A 21,808-nucleotide genomic window follows, 5' to 3' on the forward strand; every position below is an offset into this window, starting at 1 on the left:
TGTTCTACAGAGCAAATTCCAGGACAGCCAGGGCTACATAGAGAAATCCTGCCTAGTGAAAAAAAAGTGTGTGTGTGTGTGTGTGTGTGTGTGTGTGTGTGTGTGTGTGGCATGCAAGCACATAGCCAGTGATTTCGTGGAGACAACTGGGAGTGCTTTCTCAATAAGCACACAGCTTTCCCATAGGAAACACATTGTAGTGTGCAGCTGCAGTCAAGTCTTAATGTTTTCCACCTTCATTGACAGAGGGCATCAAACGCCGCATGACTGGCTCATAGGATTTCTAGCACAATTTATTATGTAAAAACACTTTATAAAATTTAATGTTCTTTTGAAATCTATACACTGTACGTTGGTCTTATTTTTGTATTTGTGACTTTTTTTTTTTTAAAGAAAGATATCCATATGTAAAAGTAAAGTACACCTATTCCTCAGTATCATCCTGACTTTTTAAAAAGCCAGCAACTATAAAGCAAAATCCTACAACCTCATCTTTGAAGCAAGTGCCATCTTAGGGTTAAAGGTGAAGCTTTGAGAGGCTGTTTGAAGGAAGCCTGTTGTGAACACCTTTGTTAAGCAGAGCGCACAGAACTGAGGCACATATACTTAGCCCCATCCTGCACTGGCACTCCTTGGTGTTATCTCAGTTTTCTTACTTAGAACATGGGGGAGAACTATATATTCTGTCATGAGAGTTCTATGGTATTATAACCATTATCATTTGATGCTGCTGAAGTGATTTGAGTTCAGATTTGTGCATATTGGTCTTGATTTAAATAATATTTACTAAAGTTGTGTGTTTCCTTCTATTTGGGGAGGGTCTAAGAAATTATTGTCTTCTATTGTAACTATCCAACCTTTGTAAAATCACTTAGTCATTTCACAGGAATAAAGAGCTGCACATAGTGATGCAGTTTATGCTGTCATCCCATTAGGAGCTAATTGATAGGAGTGAGGATTTGGTGACATCAGTTGGAAGGCATGTACATTATTCATTCAGCATCTGCTGTTGGCTCTTTTTTTTCCCCTCTGGAAGAATATGTTACAACATATCAGCAAATTTTTCATGCTTCGTGTTTAAGCATTTAAGAGTTATTTGTTATATTATTAATATTATTTTATTTGTGCTTATTTGGCAGCACCAGAGGTTATCAATGCTCACGACTATAGCCAGCAGTGCGACATTTGGAGCATAGGTGTCATAATGTACATCTTGTAAGTAGTTTACTGAATGTCCAGTGTAAATAAAAGGGAAGTCTTTGTCAGTAGACTGACATAGATTTAAATTAAAACTAAGCAATATGTTTTAAAAGGAGTCATTTAAAATCCAGTTGAGATGTTGTCCTGGGTGCCCTCTCACTAGTTTTCAGGGTCACGTCCTAAGTATTTGTTTATGCTATACTTTCACAATGTTCAGTTTTGCTTTGTGCCGATCTACAGATGCAGCCATGTCCCACATGATCCAAGATAAGTGAAAATATGTCCTCCCTGGTCACTTGCCACAGCTTAGAGCTTCACCTCTAGTCCATCAGAATGGGAAGTAGGGCCATCTGGCCCTAGAGTTGCTAGCACACTGGGGAGTGGGCACAGTTAGGTAGAAGTTCAGGATTTAGGGAGTGTTTTGTATTTATCAGTTCCCTTAACACCCCAAAAGCCTCAGCGATTCTTGCTCTTCCTTTACCCTTGCTCTCATGATTAAGCCAATCCTAAGTCCTGAAGAGTTTGCCTGTGACATGTTCTCACCTATGCATACTGAGAACATCTTCATCTCTCTTTGACCGTATGATTTCATCTCTCTGGCTGTCTTACCTGCTTCTGTTTATCCTCCACTTCATCTGCTGTTTACTCTGCTCTCAAGGTTGTCTGTCTGTATCACACTCTTTCCGCACTAAAGCCTTCAATGGTTACTTCTTGCTTTAGAAAGCTATGAGGACATTTAACATGGTGTGTCTTAGCAAACTGTTTACAACTTAACTCTAGCTTGTTTTTCCAATCTTGGGGTGCATGTATATTTTATATGCCTACCTTTTTTGTGATGACTCCAGGCTACTCTTAATTCCCTGCACGCTGCATTGCATGTTGTGTGTGTGCTTATGTGTGCATGCACACATGTGTGTGTCATGAGCGCACACTCTTTTCTTCTCTGAAGTTTTCTCCTAGGTGGGCCAAACACTAAAGCCTTCTGTTTTGCTAACCCTTACCTTACCACAGCAGATATACATTTATTATGTATAAACTTTCTGCATTCCACATAGGATTTAAGGCCTCATTCAAAAAACCATGCAAATTAAAACAACAACAACATATGTCTGGGATGTTAGTTCAGTTGGTAAGGTGCTGCCCAGCGCCCAGGAACCCCTGGTTTGATTCCTCTCATTGTATATACCAAGTGTAGTGGTCCTTGCCTGCAGTTTCAGCACTGGGGGAATGGAGGCAGCAGGACTACAGAATTACTTTTGGCTACATAATCTGTTCCGGGCTAGCCTGGGCTACATGAGACCCTGTCTCAATGTAACAACAATACTAATATAGAAATATTGAAGCAGTAAGGTTTGTTTGCACATGTGTGTCTTTGATAGCACACATTGTGATATAAAAACAATAATACTTTTAAAAACTAAATTACATGGTAATATTACAATTTTCTTTTTATTGTATCTGTTTTCCTTGTTTTAAGTTCTGTGAAAAACAGTTCAAATTATTCATCTTTGCATCTCTAGCATTTGATGCAATACTCAGCTCATATTCAGTGCTCAATACACTTGTTAAATTGAATTAAGTGAATTGTCTAAGAGGTGTTCTGAAAAGTCAGTGACCACTGCTCTGTCTTTCAGTGAATCTGAACACTTTAATGCTGATGCAACATTAGTTTTGTGGTCATGTTGGAAAATTTGCCACCACCTCTTCCATACTAACATCACTGTAGTTACATTTCCACAGTTGTGTGAAATGGAAGACACAGGCAGGAGAAGCCAGATTGTGTGACTGCAGCTGTTCCTGGTTGGTCCACATGCATCCCTGCGGAGACAGCATGAGCTGTGGGTGGATTCATAAAGCTTTGATCACTGCATTGTGCCCATTAGAATCATGATGCAAAAATCCAGAGTTTAGTCCTTAATTAAAATGTAACTATTTAAATGTATTTTCCATAATCTTAAGACTGTCTACACAATAAAAATCCATATTAATGTACATAATGGATCATCACACAACTTGTACAGTGTTTGCTGCCTTTTGAACTTGCTGTTAAGGAAATCAAGTGTATTACATACCTTTCATTTTTTCCTCTTTCTTAAATATGTAGTTTGAATATTTGTTCTCCAGAGTGTGGCTTCTTAGTAATGGCGTCTTCCTTTCTTCACAGAAGATTCTAACGTAGCTCACTGGTGCCTACTCATTAATCTGTTTGAGCCTGGTGGCATTATAGATAATTCCCTTTACCCTGAGCACAATACATTACATTCTCCATGAGGGCAATTTCCTTGTTTATCAGTTAACTTAGATTCATTTCTACTTAGTTGGGCAATGATAACATACTTACTCAAGGTGAAATTAGCATAAATGAATAGCCTTTATGGTTCCTTTCCTCTGCTGTCCTGACTCCTGTGAATGCCACAGAAAAGCTTTAATAGAAAGCTTCAAGAAGCATTCATTTTTCACGTCTTGGATTTTCTTTTCTGGATGTGCTAGGAAATTGCTGTCATAAAGTTCCATATGCTGCTGATTGACCAACCATTAGATACATTTTGCGTAAATAAAATTGCAAAGGAAGGGGAAAAAGTGGAAAATTTAAAATGTAGCCCTTAAGCTATAGTTGCATGCAGAGGCTGCAAAGAAATTGGGGACCATGCATATCACTGCTTGATAACAGGCTCAATGAGCTGGGCCTTCACTGGCCTGTACTTGTTATAATAGATAGTAATTGTCCATACAACCATTCCTCTGGTTATTTTCTTTTTGTGTGTGTTCTATGGCTTTTAAAATACCATTTTAAAACTAAGCCATAGTAAAGCAAGTAAGAATAAAGAAGTGTCAGAATGAGCTTGAGAAATACAAAGTATTAAAGTAAGAATTTGTACAACAGCTTGACGACTTCAGATTCCCTAACAAGAAGCTCTTGCAGAAGTTCCACGCCTCAGTCCCTCACTTCTGGGAAAGTTTCTTCATATTAATCATCATGAAAATTACCAAAATTTAGCTTGATCAGAAAATATTTACAATCATATTTTTAAAATAAAGCTTAGAAAATATAACTGAAGAAAACCATAAAGACACAAAGCGTAAAAGACTCAGGCTTTGTTAGATTGGGAATAGACCGCACCTTGGTAGGTATAATGGAGTAATGCTGTTTTGGTTTTTGGTGAAGGTGGAAGGTCTGTGCCTGAGAGTTGAGTCCTTGACATGCCAAGTTGCCTTTGCTGTGCTGCCTTCTGCCAGGGTGTCCCTGGGCATATCTGCCAAGTTGTCTTCAGGGGTGTCCTTAGATGTCGGGGTTGTGGATGAAGACTATGATAACATTTACTGAGAATATCCTCTGAGGCACTGAATTCAATTTGGAAGTATACTGTTACAGTTCTGGCCTAGAACAGCTAATGGAAACAGCTTGGTTGGCTTGCCCCAGTCTCTGTCGAAAAGAAGCTAATCAAATAGTCCTTGTGTTATAGATGCAGACAAGGCCATGCTTACTTCACCCACAGTCCTTAGGCTGTCCTCGTTTACCCGGCATCCATCCTTTCTCACTGATGATTTTCATCTTGATTTTCTTCTTTTAAATACTATTGTTGAAGGGGCTGTCTCTGACATGAACCCAGTAGAAGGCTCTTTGATCACCTCCCCCTGAGGAGGCAGCAGCCTTACCAGGTCACAGAAGAAGACTATGAAAGACAGTCCCAATGAGCCTGATAGTCTAGGGTCAGAGGGAAGGGGAGGAGGTCCTCCCCTGTTAGTGGACTGGGGGAGGGGCATGGGAGGAGATGAGGGAGGGAGGAATGGGACTGGTAGGGGAGGAGGGTAGGGCTACAGCTGGGATACAAAGTGAATAAAGTGTAATAAATAAAAAATTATATTAAAAAATAATAAAAATGTGATGGTCATGCTGGGAAAAAAAGAATACTATTGTTGAAGACCTGTGCCTGTCTTAATTGCTTTCAGCTTTGGCTCAGAACCTACAGCAATTTCCAGGGTTATTCTTTAGTTTTCTTTTATGTTCCCATTGCTAACATTTGATATAGTATTTACCACAGACAAAATCTTGCATGGCCACTAAACTCTGATGAGTTTCGGCAGTCTCTGATACCCCTCACCACCATGCTTCCATAATTCAGAATTTTAAGCGGCCGCCTCTCCTTGCTCATGCCACTGTTCTGTGCCCTCACCCCCACACACCTTCCTGTACTCTAACTCCTTAATCCTAGTGTCTCCCCAACTTGCAGAAGCCTCAGACACCTACAGATCTGAGGTCTCAGTGTACTTCCTCTATCATGTCATTTCTCTCGGATTGAGCTGAGCCCAGCACTGAGCTTGGACTGTCCCATTGCTTCTACAATCCAGCCAGCAGTTCTCTCTCCTCCCCTTTGTAATTCTCCTCCCCTTACCTAAAGCATCACTGCTTCCAAGTCTTACAGAAAGTTAATTTTAATAGTCTTATGTTGAAAACATTTGAACAAAATGACTGCCTTTCTTTAGACTGTGTGGAGAACCACCCTTTTTGGCAAATTCAGAAGAAAAGCTCTTTGAATTAATAAGGAAGGGAGAGCTGAGATTTGAAGATCCAATCTGGGATTCCATAAGTGACTCTGGTGAGTATGGGTTTGTTATTATTTACCAAAACAGATAATTAATATAAGGGAATTTGCCACTACTAAAACTGCTGTAAACCTCTGAGTAGTCTACTACTAAAATTTACTTTAGAATTAAACAGTATTTGCTTGTGGAAATAGTGGTATCTTCACTGTGATTGTTCATGGTCAAAATTCTAGAAAATAAAACAAAGCAAAACAAAAAATATCAATTACAAAATTAAAGAGAAAACTTGCTGTTGTGTACTCAGCTTTCCCTGTAGATCATTGATTTAGGCAATCCAGCAATAAAAGGCATTCAACCTTACTTATTAGGTCATTGTATTGGTGATACTTGGCACCCTTTTTATTATGCAACAATAACCTCAGTAAATGGGAAAATGTGTAACTTTTGTTTTGCCTTGTTTTTGGTAGTGGTGTTGGGGTGTCTGTCTCTCTGAGTTGTCTCAATTTTTTGGCTCATCTCAAAATTTTGGACTCAATCCTCTTGTCTCAGCCTCTCAAGATGCTGGGACTACCAGCCTGTGTCACCATGACCAGCTGATGTGTATGACGTTAACTGAGGTCAAGAGATGTAAGATTTCAAGGTTTTTTTCCCCTTTATTTGCAGCAAAAAATGTTTTGAAACAACTCCTGAAAGTAGATCCTGCTCACAGAATCACAGCTAAGGAACTTCTAGATAGCCAGTGGTTGACAGTAAGTTATGACACTCCTTAAAAAAAAAAAACAACAAAAAAAACCCTTTTTCTGACATCACTCGTTTTTTAGTCTTGTAGTCTTAAAATCGTCAATTAGTTCCATCTTCTGACAAGTTTAAAAGGAGTAGTGAGTCTTGACACATTTCTGAAATGGGCATTCCCAAATGGTTACGACTATCACCACAGTTGCTCAGATGTATTTATAGACATTCAAATGAACTTTGTTTGTTCTCTGTCATGGAGGCTTCATGTCCAGCAGAACAGAACTGAGAAATGTCTTATGAAATCAATGCAGAGTGAAGCAGGAAGGACAGGTTCCAGATGTAAAGTTCTAGACCCAGTTATGGCTCACTCAGCTCTTTGAGTACTGAAAGTCTTTGGGGAACCTTGGAAAACATGTCTCTAGATATGTCTTTATTTCCTGGACTGACATCTTTAGTCTTCATTTGTTTGCATGTTGCTCACCATCATTAGACTACAAACCTTGGGCACAGATCCTTTGGCCTCTGCATTCCTGCACCCAGTCAGGACAGGTCCCAGAACAGAACTAGTCAGAGCCAGAACTTGGGTGAAGCTGCATTGAATCTTTAGCTGGAACCATTGCTATCTAGTTGTGTGTCTTTATTTCCCAGTTTTCTCTGTTAGTCACTATCTATTGAGATGTAAAGGAAGTGTAAAGTCTCCTCCTAAATGGAGTAGCCATGGCATTCTTCCTTTCTTTCCTTTTTCCTGGTAACCTGGGACATGATGGCTGCTGATTGAGTGGCCATGCTAAACAACAAAGCAGAACTATAAACTGGTGCTGGTAAAGAACAATGAAACACAGGGCACTGGGGTTTACAGTTCACAAAGTCACTATGCCAACCCATTCTAGACTTTTCTGTTTCAGCAGAAAGTAAACTTCCTTCATCTCTAGGATACTTTAAAATATGCAAGCAAGCCTAATTCTAGTTATTACAATTATCAGTAAACACTGAATTACTGAATACTGAGGGATTTCCTTTGAGTGAGCAATTTACTAAGTCGTTAGGTCCTTAGAGCTCTCAAGAAAAGTCTGAGACTTGATGTTAGAAGTTACTAGCACTAAATGAGACAGTTATTGACAGTATTCATTAAAATTAAGTATATATTTAGCTATATATATATATGTATATATATATACATATATATATATATATATATATATATATATATATATATATATATATATGTATATTTTAGGTGCCAAGGACACAAACACAATTATATTTGATATGAAAATTATTGTAGTTATAGTCTGAAAAGTCATTCCAGTCATTAGGTGAGCAATGCCTTAGAGATAGATAATTTGGTAAATAGTGAGGTACCATTTCTGAGAGGTGGTGACAGTTTAGATAGCATAGTAACAACAAAATGAAGAAAAATACACGTGAGAGATACAAGTTTTAGAAATGTGAATGAAAGGTCATAGGTATAGCTCAGCAGTAGAGTACTTGAATATTGTGCCCTGGGTTTGATCTTGAGCATGAAGAAAAAGAGAGAGATGGGGTGTGGGATGAGGAAATTTGAACCACAGAATTTGATGATGGATTGCATGAATAATAAGGATATAGGAGGAATACTGAATGAAATCTATATTTTGCTCCAACAGCTGGTTGAACAGTGGTTCCATTTATTGCGATAAACGGATATAGGTCTAAATAGCTAAATAGCTAAATAGATATAGGTCTGAAACTGGAGTTATAATGGAGAATGATAAGTACATACATGCCATGTTAAACCACTGGGCGAAAGAGATAAATTGGGAGGCAAACAAAGACAGAATAGACTTCACAATATGCTTTTAATGCTACAACATTTAGAAGAGGCCCAGATATGTTTTGATACCATAAGTATATTATGATATCAGGTTTTATATTTTCTAATTTTCCTTTGACAGTTTCAAATCGTTTCTTTGAATAACAATTCTTTTTCTTTAAGGCTAAAACATAGTTTTCAATCAAGAATGTATTATATGTGCCCTCTTTTGTAACTATTTTCATCTCTTCTGGGATTCTGTGGTGTAATTATTTCTGGCCTAAAGGAATTGTGCAAATGAGTTAGCAGCAAAATCATTGTAAAAATATATGGAGTAGATTTGTAGTACAGGAAAATAAAAAGTTGTAAAACAGATGGTATGCCTTAGAAATTTATCTCTTTTCAGTATCACACAACATTCGGGTTTGGCCATTTAATTATTTGTTTTCTAATTAGTACAGCTTTATTTCTGGCTTTGGTCATTTTTTCAGAAGTCTCCATTTTCAAGCCTCTAACATTTGTCTCTCTGAAGTCTTTGCCAAAAGGATAAAAAGTGACAGATATTATGTACTATATTGGACTTTCCTAAGTTCAGTGTATGAAATTTAGAATGCTGGCATTTTACAAACTTCTGAAAGGCATGACTCGTTTCTTCCTAACAGTTGAAGACTTCCTTCCTGTAATTCATGTCCTCTGTTTGAAATAGTCGAAAGCAAGCAAGATGGTTCCCTAAGAGCCTCACTGCTTCATATCAGAGCCTGTTTTTTTTTTTCCTCAATATCTAATGGTTGGTAACATTTTCTTTTCAAGGAGCTTTATTGGACAAAAAGTGTCTGTAGCTTAGCCTGTGTACTGTGCATTTTGAAGCATGGTTCATATCTTAAAAGTATTCCAAGAAAAAGAATTATTTTCCTATATACATGTAAGTGAGTAGAATTTCAAATAAATTCTAAGTGCCACCCTGATTTCAAAAGCTGAGATCACAAAAGTAGATGTGCAGAAAAGCAGCTGAGATGACCATCCAGCAGGGGTAGGGTTTGAAGAGATTTCTGCTGGCTGGGAATATGTGGTTATTTTCTATGTCAGCTGCTTCCCCCTTCCTCTTTCCCATTAGCTTGGATCATGAGATGGTCATTTTTTACTAGGTTATTTCAGTGGCTTCTTGTTGGTCCTCCTCCCAAGGGTCCAGCCCCTGGGTGAGGCCAAGGGTTCTAGGTCAGGGGGTGAGAGGCAGGGAGTCACCACACAGACACCTGGAGCCAGGTGTGAGCAATCTGAGGGCGAGCAGCTGCAGACTCGTTTATTCTAGAATAGACAGCAGTTTATATAACTTTGGGTGACCAATCAGGTTCCTCCTCACCATCTCCAAGCCTGCCATTGGTTGTTTATCTCTGGGTAGACTCTCCAACATAAGGTTACCAGGTCACATATTTCTGCCTGACTGCTTCCAAGTCACATCCTTGGAAGCTGTCCCTGGCCTTGAGCCCTAATGGCCACAGCCTCTCGTTTTCCTCAAATCCCTAAGTCACAGGTCAACACCAAGAATTTACATTTTAAAACTACTGGTGTAAATTAGTAGCATTATTTTCCTTCCGTGGCTTGTAAAAATGTAGCTTCCAGTTATAAGCTTTATTTGATTTTTTTCATACATGGGTAAATCCTTCAACATGTTTTTAATACATGCTTTAGATCACAGACCCCCTTGTAGCCCCTCTACCTCTCCTAGAAACCAAGTCCAGCTCCCCCTGTGGCTCCCTCTGGAACAGAGTTGGCAAGAAAGGTCACTGTTCTGTGACCTTGCAATCTCTCCCTCTTTTTTTTTTTAATTCTTATTAATTAGACTTTATTCACTTTGTATCCCCCCTGTGGTTCCCTCCCTCCTCCCTTCCCAATCCCTCCCTTCCTCCACCCTCTGCACGCATGCCCCTCCCCAAGTCCACTGATTGGGGAGGTCTCCTTTTCCTTCCTTCTGATCCTAGTCTATTAGGTCTCATCAGGAGTGGCTGCATTGTCTTCTTCTGTGGCCTGGTAACGCTGCTTCCCCTCAGGCTGAGGTAATTAAAGAGCAGACCAATCAATTCATGTCAGAGACAGTCACTGTTCCTATTACAATGAAACCCCACTTGGATACTGAACTGCCATGGGCTACATCTGTTCAGGGGTCTTAGGTTATCTCCATGCATAGTCCTTGGTTGGAGTATCAGTCTCAGGAAAGGGCCCTGTGCTCAGATTTTTTGGTTCTGTTGCTCTCCTTGTGGAGTTCCTGTCCTCTCCAGATCTTACTGTTTCATAAGATTCCCTGCACTCTGCCCAAAGGTTGCCTATAAGTCTCAGCATCTGTACTGATAGTCTGCAGGGCAGAGCCTTTCAGAGGCCCTCTGTGGCAGGCTTCTGACTTGTTCCCTCTTTTCTCCTTCTTCTGATGTCCATCCTCTTTGCCTTTCTGGATAGGAATTGAGCATTTTAGCAGGAGTCCTCGCTCTTGATTAGTTTCTTTAGGTGTACAGATTTTAGTAGGTTTATCCTATATTATATGTCTAATCAAGTAATCCAATTAAAAAATGGAGTACAGAGCTAAACAGAGAATTCTCAATAGAGGAATATTGAATGGCAAAGAAACGCTTAAAGAAATGCTCAACCTCATTAGCCATCAGGGAAATGCAAATCAAAAAGACCCTAAGATTTCACCTTACACCCATCAGAATGACTAAGATAAAAAACTCAAGAGACGACACATGCTGGAGAGGTTGTGGAAAAAGGGGAACCCTCCTCCACTGCTGGTGGGAATATAAACTTGTACAACCACTCTGGAAAGCAATCTGGCATTTTCTCAGACAACTAGGAATAGCGTTTCCTCAAGATACAGCTACACCACTCCTAGGCATATACCCAAAAGAGTCTCAAGTACACAATAAGGACATTTGCTCAACCATGTTTGTTTGCAGCTTTATTTGTAATAGCCAGAAGCTGGAAACAGCCCAGATGCCCCTCAGTGGAGGAGTGGATGCACAAATTGTGGTATATATACACAATGGAATATTACTCAGCAATAAAAATCAAGGAAATCATGAAATTTGCAGTTAAATGGTGGGACCTGGAAAGGATCATCCTGAGTGAGCTGTCCCAGAAACAGAAAGATCCACACAGTATATACTCAATCTCTCCCTCTTAGAGCTACAGGATATGCTTGTGGTCCTAACTAGCCCTGCCTCTGTGCCTGTCCTTGACTTCTAGGCCAGGCCAGCATAGGTCATGTGGTATGAAGTCTGCCCAGCCTCAGAAACTCCCTTTGTTCTTTAGAACTGAAGGATATGCATGTCCTTTTAGGCTCCCTGTCACAGGACACATGGTATCGTTTCTCCTAATATAGCTTCTCTAGGGGTTTGAAGGGAAGACTCCATTTTCAGGGTCTTATTGTATGGTCTAATGCTCTGTCTAATGTTCTCCCAACTCAAAACTGGATCATGGCTGCTAATGGTTGTGAGGCCCTCTCTCCTGCGAAAGGTTATCCTCATGGGTCATTCATTATGTGTCAGCTCCTTACTACAATCATAATATTCTTTCTTTACTGCTTTGTACCCAACATATGTCAAGCCTTGTGCTAGATAATAAAATGTAGTAAATACATAAAAGGTATGGTCTCTGACATAAGGGACTTACAACGTAAGTTTGTAGCATCTTTATTTGTAATAGCCAGAATCTGGAAACAGCCCAGATGCCGCTCAACTGAAGAATGGATGCAGAAATTGTGGTACATTTACACAATGGAATATTACTCAGCAATGAAAAAATAAGGAAATCATGAAATTTGCAGGTAAATGGTGGGACCTGGAAAGGATCATCCTGAGTGAGCTGTCCCAGAAGCAGAAAGACACACATGGTATATACTCACTCATATAAACATGTAATATAGGATAAACCTACTAAAATCTGTACATTTAAAGAAACTAATCAAGAGGGAGGATCTTGACTTAAATGCTCAATCCCTATCCAGAAAGGCAAAGAGGATGGACATCAGAAGAAGAAGAAAACAGGAAACAAGTTAGGAACCTGCCACAGAGGGCCCCTGAAAGGCTTTGCCCTGCAGACTGTCAAAGCAGATGCTGAGACTTATGGCCAACTGTTGGGCAGAGTGCATGGAGTCTTATGAAAGAAGTGGGAAATAGTAAGATCTGGAGAGGACAGGAACTCCACAAGGAGAGCAACAGAATTAGAAAATTTGAACACAGGGGTCTTCCCGGAGACTCATACTCCAACCAAGTACCACACATGGAGATAATCTAAGACCCCTGCACAGATGTAGCCCATGGCAGTTCAGTGTCCAAGTGGGTTACATAGTAATGGGAAGAGGGACTGCCTCTGACATGAACTGATTGGCCTGCTCTTTGATCACCTCTCCCTGAGTGGGGAGCAGCCTTACCTGGCCACAGAAGATGATAATGCAGCCACTCCTGATGAGATCTGATAGACTAAGATCAGAAGGAAGGAGAGGGGGACCTGCCCTATCAGTGGACTTGGTGAGGGGCATGCATGAAGAAGGGGGGGAGGTGGGATTAGGAGGGGATGAGGTTTATGGGGGGATAAAAAGTGAATAAAGTGTAATTAATTTAAAAAAAAAATCCAGTTCCAGGAACTCCAGTACCCTTTCCTGGATGTTGCTGGACTCTGGAAACCTGCACAAACATACACACATGTACACACACACACAGGCACACACACATACACATGTACACACACACACACACACACCTAAAAACAAATCCTTTAAGAAAATAATAAGATTTGACTATACCCTCATGAATAGAGATTACACACATTTTAACTTATTCACATTGTTATGTAAAAATCAACATTTCATTGTTTGGATTGAGCTTTACAAATTTTGTAAATTTGAACATCCTTTTATATGTTTTCAGTAAAGTTCCATTTTTGTTGAAAAATTTATTCCTAGTAACATCACCAATGCATGTACACTAGCTGTTTACAAAAGCAGAAACTAATGATACGCTAAAGTTCTAGAGTGTTCTCCAGCTTTGCCATTTTATCTTCTAGCTTCTTACTCCAGCTTAAATGTTTAATCATAAAAACAAATATTTATTGAAGAGGTATTATTTACAGAACAATGACGCTCTTTGGAAGTCAGACTTCATTAGGTGAGGAAATATCATTGTGTCTCCATCTCTGGGGCTTCCTGCTAAGGTGCAGGATCTGCCTTAATGCTTGACCATTGCTCCTCCCCAGTATACACCTCCGCCTAATCTCCAAACTAAAATGTATTAGCCTCAACTACTTGTTGGCTACACTAATGGGAATATTGTAACCCAAAGGTCTCCACTTGAGGCAGCCTCCAGTGAAATGATCACTCTTGATTCAGCTAGCAAAGGGAGTTCAGAGGCTTAGCCTATTGTGCTGAGGTGTTATGTCATCTAGTGCCTGCTGGCAGTTCCAGCCCATCTTTGTTGGTTGATTCATTTGTAATTTCTGTTAGGCTGAAAGGCTCATAACTATGGGCCATTACTTATTGGTTAGTCCGAATGTCTGATGCAATTTCTTTTTCAAATGCTAACAGGCAGGGTAGCCTCTGAGTGGGCTTTAGCCACAGACAGCATGGACTCCACTTCTGGGTATCCAGAGTCCAAGTTTGCTAGCACAAGTGAGTACAGGAGGCAAAAAGTTAACTTTCTAAGTGGGGGAGTGTTTGTGATGATGACTCTATTTTAGGTCCCTTTCTCTTCCCTGAAATCTCTTTGGATTGAGAAATAGGACAATTTTTTTTTTCAGTACAAAGGAAGTCTTACCATATAGTGTTAGCAACTGAGCTCTTGGGTATGCATATAGGTGATCCCAACACTTGAAGGCTTGCTAGAGATTTAGGATAACATAGGCAAGCCTTACTCCACATGATAATACAGGGATGTAAAATGACAGCACAGGGGTGAAACTGAAAGATGATCTTCATAACTGGTAAAAATCCATGTCCAAACATCTTTGTTAAAACCCTAAATGTAAAAATTCTCTACTCATTGCAGATATACATAAAGGTGAAATAAATTCAGGCCAATGTTCATGTAATACATTATAGAATATTAGAAACATGAAGATAGCCAGGTTGGTGGTGGTGTTGCGGTTGGTAAACATTCACCAAGACTGGTGTATGTAGTCTTGCTTTCTTGCCCTAGCAATGACCTATGGAGTGAAGGTCAGTGTTGTGTCTGGCAAATTCTTCCACTGATTGCTATATATATTTTTTATGCTTCTAGTATTGTATTCGTGCGCTTTCTGTGTTCTGAGACACCTCTGAGAGTTCTTTGCAGACACCTTTCTTCAGCAGCATCTCCATCCTTTCTGGTACAACCCCTTCACTTGTCAAATTTGCCTCCACTGCTCTCTTTGGCTGTATGAAAATCAGGGAATGTCAGGGGCCCCATCACAAACTGTTTCTTCTGTTTTCCCACTTCTGTTTGATTCAAATCTCAGTTCTAGTATTAACATTTTTTTTTCTTTGCTGTGCTTTTATCCTTGTTGAGTAATTCCCTGGAGACAAAGAAACACATGGATGAACTATCCAGCAGACAGCTTGTATACAGGGACCAATACACTTGATCAATTGATCACTGATTGTGATGGACATCTATAGCATGTGGGCTACAAAGCCAGTGGTGAGGTTTGCAATTTATATAATGACATTTAATATACCAAGGTGAGTGAAGAATGAGCTACACTCTTGAGGGACTGATGCTGTTAGTTAAATCATAAAGCTGAATATATGCTTATCAGGACTTTGCAACACAAAGATTGCTGTAATAAACCGCTGTCATATTGTGCAGATCGAAATCAAACGGTGATTATCAGTTGGTTGGGCATGGTCATGCGCAGAGAGGTCCATCTTTCTAAGGCTTCTTAGAGGTGACTTTCAGGGTGCAAGCATTTACTTTATTCTTTCTATCAGGTCAGGGTGCATGCTCTGTGGTGAAGAACATGTGTTTAGTATCTTCCATTGCAAACTGCCTGACAAAAGTCTGAGTTGCTTTGTTCTCAGTCACAGATCTGGCTAAGAGAGGCTCAAGATCTTTGTAGGTACCAAGTAGGAACCAGGAGTGTCATGAACTATGTTCTTCTCCCAAAATGCATCACCTAAATGTAGTGGAAAGCCACCTGTAGTAGTTTTTTTTTTTTAACGTTACTTTATTTGAAGTATTTAGGCCTCTACCTCCCTTTCACCAACCCCCCAACCTTAAGTAGGAAAGAGAAAAGGTTAATGTGGAGAGGTGACCCAGACTCCTTTACTTCTCCCAGCTAGTTAGGATCAAGGGGTTCTTTTAGGGCTCTATACTAATCTCTGTCAATCGAAGACACAGCTAGCAGTTTCCTCCACAAGACTGCGCCCAAAAGCATTTCTCTTTGTCTGTGTGCTCCAAACTGCCACACTGTCTCTGCTCTCTGTCTCTCCAAACTGCTCCATACCACACACCAACAGCAAACACCACACCTTCTCTTTTTGGGCTCTCATATTAATACTCTCAGTCCTAGACCATGATCCTCTGTGCCGCATGTGGAAGGCCGCTACCAGCTGGCAAAAGCCTAGCCCCTTATGTGACAATTAACAGCTGTGGTCAAACTAGCCCAACTAAAATCCCACACTTGGGATTAAAACAAAAGCATATTTACATAAACTACAAAGAAACAAAACTTTCATTATGCCTAAAAGTGATTTATTTATCCTGACAAAGTCACACAATCCTATTCAAAGATGGAAGGAAGTGAAATTCATAATAGCTAAGGAGTTATGCTGGGAAACATTTATTTGGACAGGACTGAGGTTACAGACACATAATGATAACTCTTTGCTAATGAGTGAATCAGACTGAGCCCATGTGTGCATTTAAAGTCTAGGAGCCTGAGTACTGTGAATTCTGACAGAAGTCAGGATGGAGCTAAGAAGTTGCAAGCCCTGGAGATCAGAACTCCATCTGATGAGAGCTCTGAGGCAATCTGGCATTTTAGATAGTTTTAGCCCTCCATGGCTGCTGCCTTAGCCCTGTATGTGCTCCCAGTTATGTAAACCTAAGAGAGATGACTTTTAAACTAGTCCTTGAAGGCAGTGTGGGCCATATTGTCAGAAAGGGAGGATAAACTAGAGGCTAGAGGAGAAATGAGCACAGCCAGTGTAAAGAGTACCCAGATGCTAGGAAAAGGGGAAGGCTTTAACCTTCTAGGGGGCAAAACAGACAAGCCATGGGATTAGATCTCCCAGTGATCTCTTCTTGTTATTACTATTCTGTTCTTGATGCTGATCTATTTTAACCATGACTATATTGAACTCAATAAATCCTCCATAGTGTATTCAGGTGTCCTTAATGTGCCCTCTTTCCTGGCTTTCTATGTCATTACTGCATAACACTTAAATCTACCTACATACAGAGGTAGATACATACTTAGAACTTCTACATACCCGTGCCCACACTTGAAGGTCTCATTTCAACCTGACAGGGATCCAGATATCCTGTCCAAATGTTCTCTACCAGTTTTAAGAAATTAAAACAACAACAACCACAACAACTTAATTCAAGCAGGAGGCATTTGAGTCTACATCTGTGTCTCAGCACATTAGATGGGAAGTCTGAGAAATACAGTGTGAAATGGCCAATTCTGGCTTGATACAGTCATAGCTTGGATAGGAACAGCACAGAGTCATTTATAGCCAAATGACCACATTACATAGAAGTTATCAATTATCTATATTCCTAGACATACTATTTATCTAATCAACTGTGTATGGATGCTTCTCCTAGACATTTGGTATTGGGTAGACTCACCATTAGCATTGGATCTACTAGCTTTTGGGCAGTGTCTTACCAGTTTCCTAAGAAGGAGACTTGGCTGCCACAGAATTACCATGTTGTGTACTTGGCACAGGCAGGCTACATTTACTCCTTAATAACTTATGAGTAGTTTCCCTCTAACATTGTTCAAGCGTAAGTGGTAGTATGTGGCAGTTAGCCACTGTGGGACAGGAAGCGTGCTCCAACAGACACCACAAGTTTTGCTACTTACTCGGCATTAAAATATTTCCTTATGACTATTGCTGATTTGGGTAGAATATATTACTAAGAGATTTAAGAATCTTTCTGAACTGTTTATAACACAAACATTTGTTTTTAATCTTAGGGCAATGCACTTTCTTCATTTAGAACAACCAATGTATTAGAAATGATGAAAGAATGGAAAAATAACCCAGAAAGTGATGAGGACTCCAAGATGGATGAGAAGACTAAGCCCCCCACTAAAGAAAATTTGAAAAGTGTCAAAATCGCGGGAAAGGTCCTTGATGGCAATAACAGTCTGCCATCTGCAAAGACAGCGAAACAGGTAGGAAGAACCACTGTGGCAGGGCTCCACACTGTTCAGTACTTTCACCCACAGGACACCTTTTTTTTGAAGCGTCGTCATTTCACTGTTAATTGGTTACAAAGGCCTGCATTACTCAGCAGGTGAGGGCCTTCTGCCTTCTCAGCCATGAGATTTAGTGGGGGTGGGAGGGGTGAGGGGGCTCATATTTAGGACCAGTGGTTATTAGGAGTGGGGCTGTCAGACACGTCTCTGTGAGAAAACACATACAGATTGAAGATCCCTAATCTGAACATGCAGAAATTTCACATGAAGGACACTCATGTGAAGTCTGCAGGCGTCGGGGTCCTATTAGCCTCTATTGTAAGTGCTAGGTTCTGACGGTGCTGCACAGACACTGCTGCAGCCAGCAAATGAGGCAACATGACCACATTCCAGCTAAGCCTTTTCTAACAAAACAGATGGGATGCCAGATTTGACCCATGGCTCCAAATTAATAAGTTTTGTACTCTACCCAGCTACAGATTTTAGAACTGGTTTATATGTTATATGCAAAAGGTATTTTTTACATTATCCAGTTACTACTGTATTGTTTTATAAAAACCCAAATTACATAGGTTTGTTGTGTTACCTGATTAGATCTGAGCACAGTCTCATGTCTGTGGTATAGTTTTGTTAACATTTTTATTCTAGGTGTAGTCTATTAACTGGATACCCTGATGGTTTGCCTAAGAAAACCACTTCCCTATTTTTTATAAATGTCAGTATAAGGTTTTTATGTTTGTTTGTTTGGTTGGTTTTGGGGGGGGGTGCTCTCCTTGTCTTGTGCCCTTGCTCTTATTTAGACTCCGTGTCCTGTGCTTGGGACAGGCCAGCTTTCTCCATCTGTTGTTGCCTTTCAGTTCCCTGTTTCCAGTAGGTGGGCAGAGCACCTACTGGAGTGCTCTGACCCATGTCCAGGAGTGCACAGGACTGTTGGGCCCCCTCCCAGCCAGGATTCTGCCAGAACCTTGCAAAGAGGACCTGGGAGAGTGACTTGCTAGCCTGGGAAGTTCTGTGTCTACTGGATAGTAAAAACGTGCATAAGAAGCTTAACATAGTGACTTAGATTGTGTGAAAGAATCATACTTTCACCATAATGTAAACAGAAGCTTATTGCTTTCTCTTCTTGTCTCATCTGACAACTGCAACATTGCTTAGCACAATGTTTACTTTATATTCTCTTTAAAAATAATATCCTAAGCCCATGTTTACATTTTTTGTTATTGTTGAACATAGTATGAAGATTTTGTTGTTGGTTGACATGGCAGCATACACATACACATAGTTACATATATGTACATACATACAGTATGTGTGCATGTTTGTGTAATGCATATACACATGCATCTATACATACACATATACAAATATACACACAGCATATATTTTTGTAGTGCTGGGTTATATCTGTGTTTATCAATGAATGTGACATCAAATGCACACCATCTCCTTTTCCCTTGCTCTGTCATACTTTCTTCTTTCTCCCAGACATCCTGCAAATCATGGGCTAAGTTAACCTTTTCTGTACTTCACCTGAGGAAGAAAAGGACTAGCATGTGAGTTTTGTCATGTAGTGACTAGGACTTTAACTGTCACAGGTCTGAGACAGGTCTGCGTTTTACTTCAGCAAGAAAAGCTGTTCTTTATTCAGGGCTCATGGCATCAATGAACAGGCTGGGCCATAGTAGCAGCCCCTTCCAGGATGGACTTAGAAAAACTTGCTGGTTAAAATACTTCTGTAGCTGTTCTTGTGATGCAGGCAGCATTTTGCCTTCAGTGTCCTCTAAGGAACTTTCCCTTGCTTAGGCTTATCTGTAATATCTTGGGAGGAATTTAACATGGGAGAATTTTTCTGAAGTTTGTTGTGCCTTAAAAGAGACAATTTTTTCATACATATTGTTTAATTGGTTCTTATAAGTAAATATAGTATTTAATTTGTGTTAAACTTTATGCTAAAAATTACTTCTAGTCTTTCAAATTTTTATTAACAATAAATAGCAGAGTGGGAAAATCCTGTACTAAGTGGAATTCCCAAAGTGTGGGATCAAGACTGTAACCTCTATGTTCCACAAAACTGGAAAAAACAAAACAGACAAAAAAACAAAAACAAAACAAAACAAAAAAACCCCAAACCTTCATTGGTATGGTAAAGAAAATGGTCTCATTAGGACCATAATACCCTCCTCCTCTCTCAAGGGGACACACTGCTTTTCCCCACCCCCCAGAAGTCCTCAGGATCCACAGCCTCTCCAGGGGAAGAGAGAACCAGAAAAGAAGCCCATTTCCATGGCATTCTGAAACACTGACGGAAAGCCCCCTCCTCCATTCTCAGGGAGCTTAGAGAAAAAAAAATGGTAGCGAGTAGCAAGACTGCCCCAATGGCAAGAAATGCTCTCTATGCTTGGTTGGATTAGTGGCGGTTTCCCACCCAGCAGCCCAGCCTAACTACAAAGCAAAATATCTGAAGATGTGAAATTCACGGGTCACAGCCCTCACACCAAGATTGTGAGATGAGCCACTCATATTCCAGATGAGGATGTCAGAAGACAAAGCACATATACTTACTTTTTAATAGCACCAAAGAGATGTAAATTGAGGCATCAGAAATTGAATAACAGAGTTAAAGTGTAGGATATTTTTTCTCTGATCGGTGAAATTATTTGTTTAAAATAGCCTATTGTAACTATAGCTGTTCTGTATATATATATATATATATATATATATATATATATATATATATTTAATATAATTTTTATGTATTACAATTTACTCACTTTGTATCGCAGCTGTAGCCCCACCCTTGTCCCCTCCCAATCCCACCTTCCCTCCCTCCCTCATCTCCTCCCATGCCCCTTCCCCAGTCCACTGATACTGGAGGACCTCTCCCCCCCTTCCTTCTGACCCTAGCCTATCAGGTCTCATCAGGACTGTCTTTCATAGTCTTCCTCTGTGGCCTGGTAAGGCTGCTCCTCCCTCAGGTGGAGGTGATGAAAGAGCCAGCTTTATTCGTAATGGCCAGAATCTGGAAACAACCCAGATGTCCCTCAATTGAGGAATGGATACAGAAATTGTGGTACATTACACAATGGAATACTACTCAGCAATTAAATCACGAAATTTGCAGGCAAATGGTGGGACCTAGAAAAGATCATCCTGAGTGAGGTATCCCAGAAGCAGAAAGACACACATGGTATATACTCACTTATAAGTGGATATTAGACATATAATATAGGATAATCATACTAAAATCTATACACCTAAAGAAGGTAAGCAAGAAGGAGGACCCTGGGTAAGATACTCAATCTTCATTCAGAAAGGCAAACGGGAGAGACATCAGAAGAAGGTGAAAATAAGGAACAAGACAGGAGCCTACCACAGAGGGCCTCTGAAAGACTCTTCCTAGCAAGGTATTAAAGCAGATGCTGAGACTCATAGCCAAACTTTGGGCAGAGTGCAGGGAATCTTATGGAAGAAGGGGGAGATAGAAAGACCTGGAAGGGTCTGGAGCTCCACAAGGAGAGCAACAGAACCAAAAAATCTGGGCACTCTTTTCTGAGACTGGTACTCCAACAAGGACCATTCATGGAGATAACCTAGAACCCCTGCACAGAGGTAGTCCATGGCAGCTCAGTCTCCAAATGGGCTCCCTAGTAACAGGAACAGGGGCTGTCTCTGACATGAACTCAGAGTTACTTTTCTTGTTGTTTTGAGTATATTCCTTACAGAAGCAAATAGAGGTTTATTTTGATCCTTGGTTCAGAAAACACAGTCCACCATGGCAGGGAAGGCATGGTAGCTGATGTAGTTTTGCTGCTGGCAATGAGACCTGGTCAGATAATGACAACATACAGGAAGTAGACAGAGCTGGACCCAAACCATAGGGGAAGAAAACCTTCAAGGCTTCTCCTTTAATAGCCTACTTACACCAGTGGTGCCCCACCTCTTAAAGTCTCAGTAAACACCTAAAATAGCACCACCACTCAGGGATCATGTTCAAACAAATAAGTCTACAGAGAACATTTAAGATCCAAACCTTAACAGATGTGTTTGGTAAGCCCCATTGTGACCACAGAATAAAAACCATAATATAATTATAATAAATATAATATAATATAATATAATATAATATAATATAATATAATATAA

General features: G+C 40.1%; 1 protein-coding gene across 1 annotated transcript in view; it reads left to right on the forward strand.

Annotated features, from left to right (window-relative positions):
* Stk33 (serine/threonine kinase 33) overlaps positions 1–21,808 on the forward strand; it is a 72,628-nt gene that overhangs the window by 18,153 nt on the left and 32,667 nt on the right. Inside the window, exons 8-11 of the mRNA XM_055607462.1 lie at positions 1,140–1,215; positions 5,686–5,798; positions 6,409–6,494; positions 17,441–17,641. Of these exons, the coding sequence (XP_055463437.1) occupies positions 1,140–1,215; positions 5,686–5,798; positions 6,409–6,494; positions 17,441–17,641 (476 nt within the window). The remainder of the gene's footprint in view (positions 1–1,139; positions 1,216–5,685; positions 5,799–6,408; positions 6,495–17,440; positions 17,642–21,808) is intronic.

This window comes from Psammomys obesus, unplaced genomic scaffold, assembly GCF_907164565.1.
Source record: "Psammomys obesus unplaced genomic scaffold, mPsaObe1.curated_primary_1811, whole genome shotgun sequence".
Taxonomy (NCBI): Eukaryota; Metazoa; Chordata; class Mammalia; order Rodentia; family Muridae; genus Psammomys; species Psammomys obesus.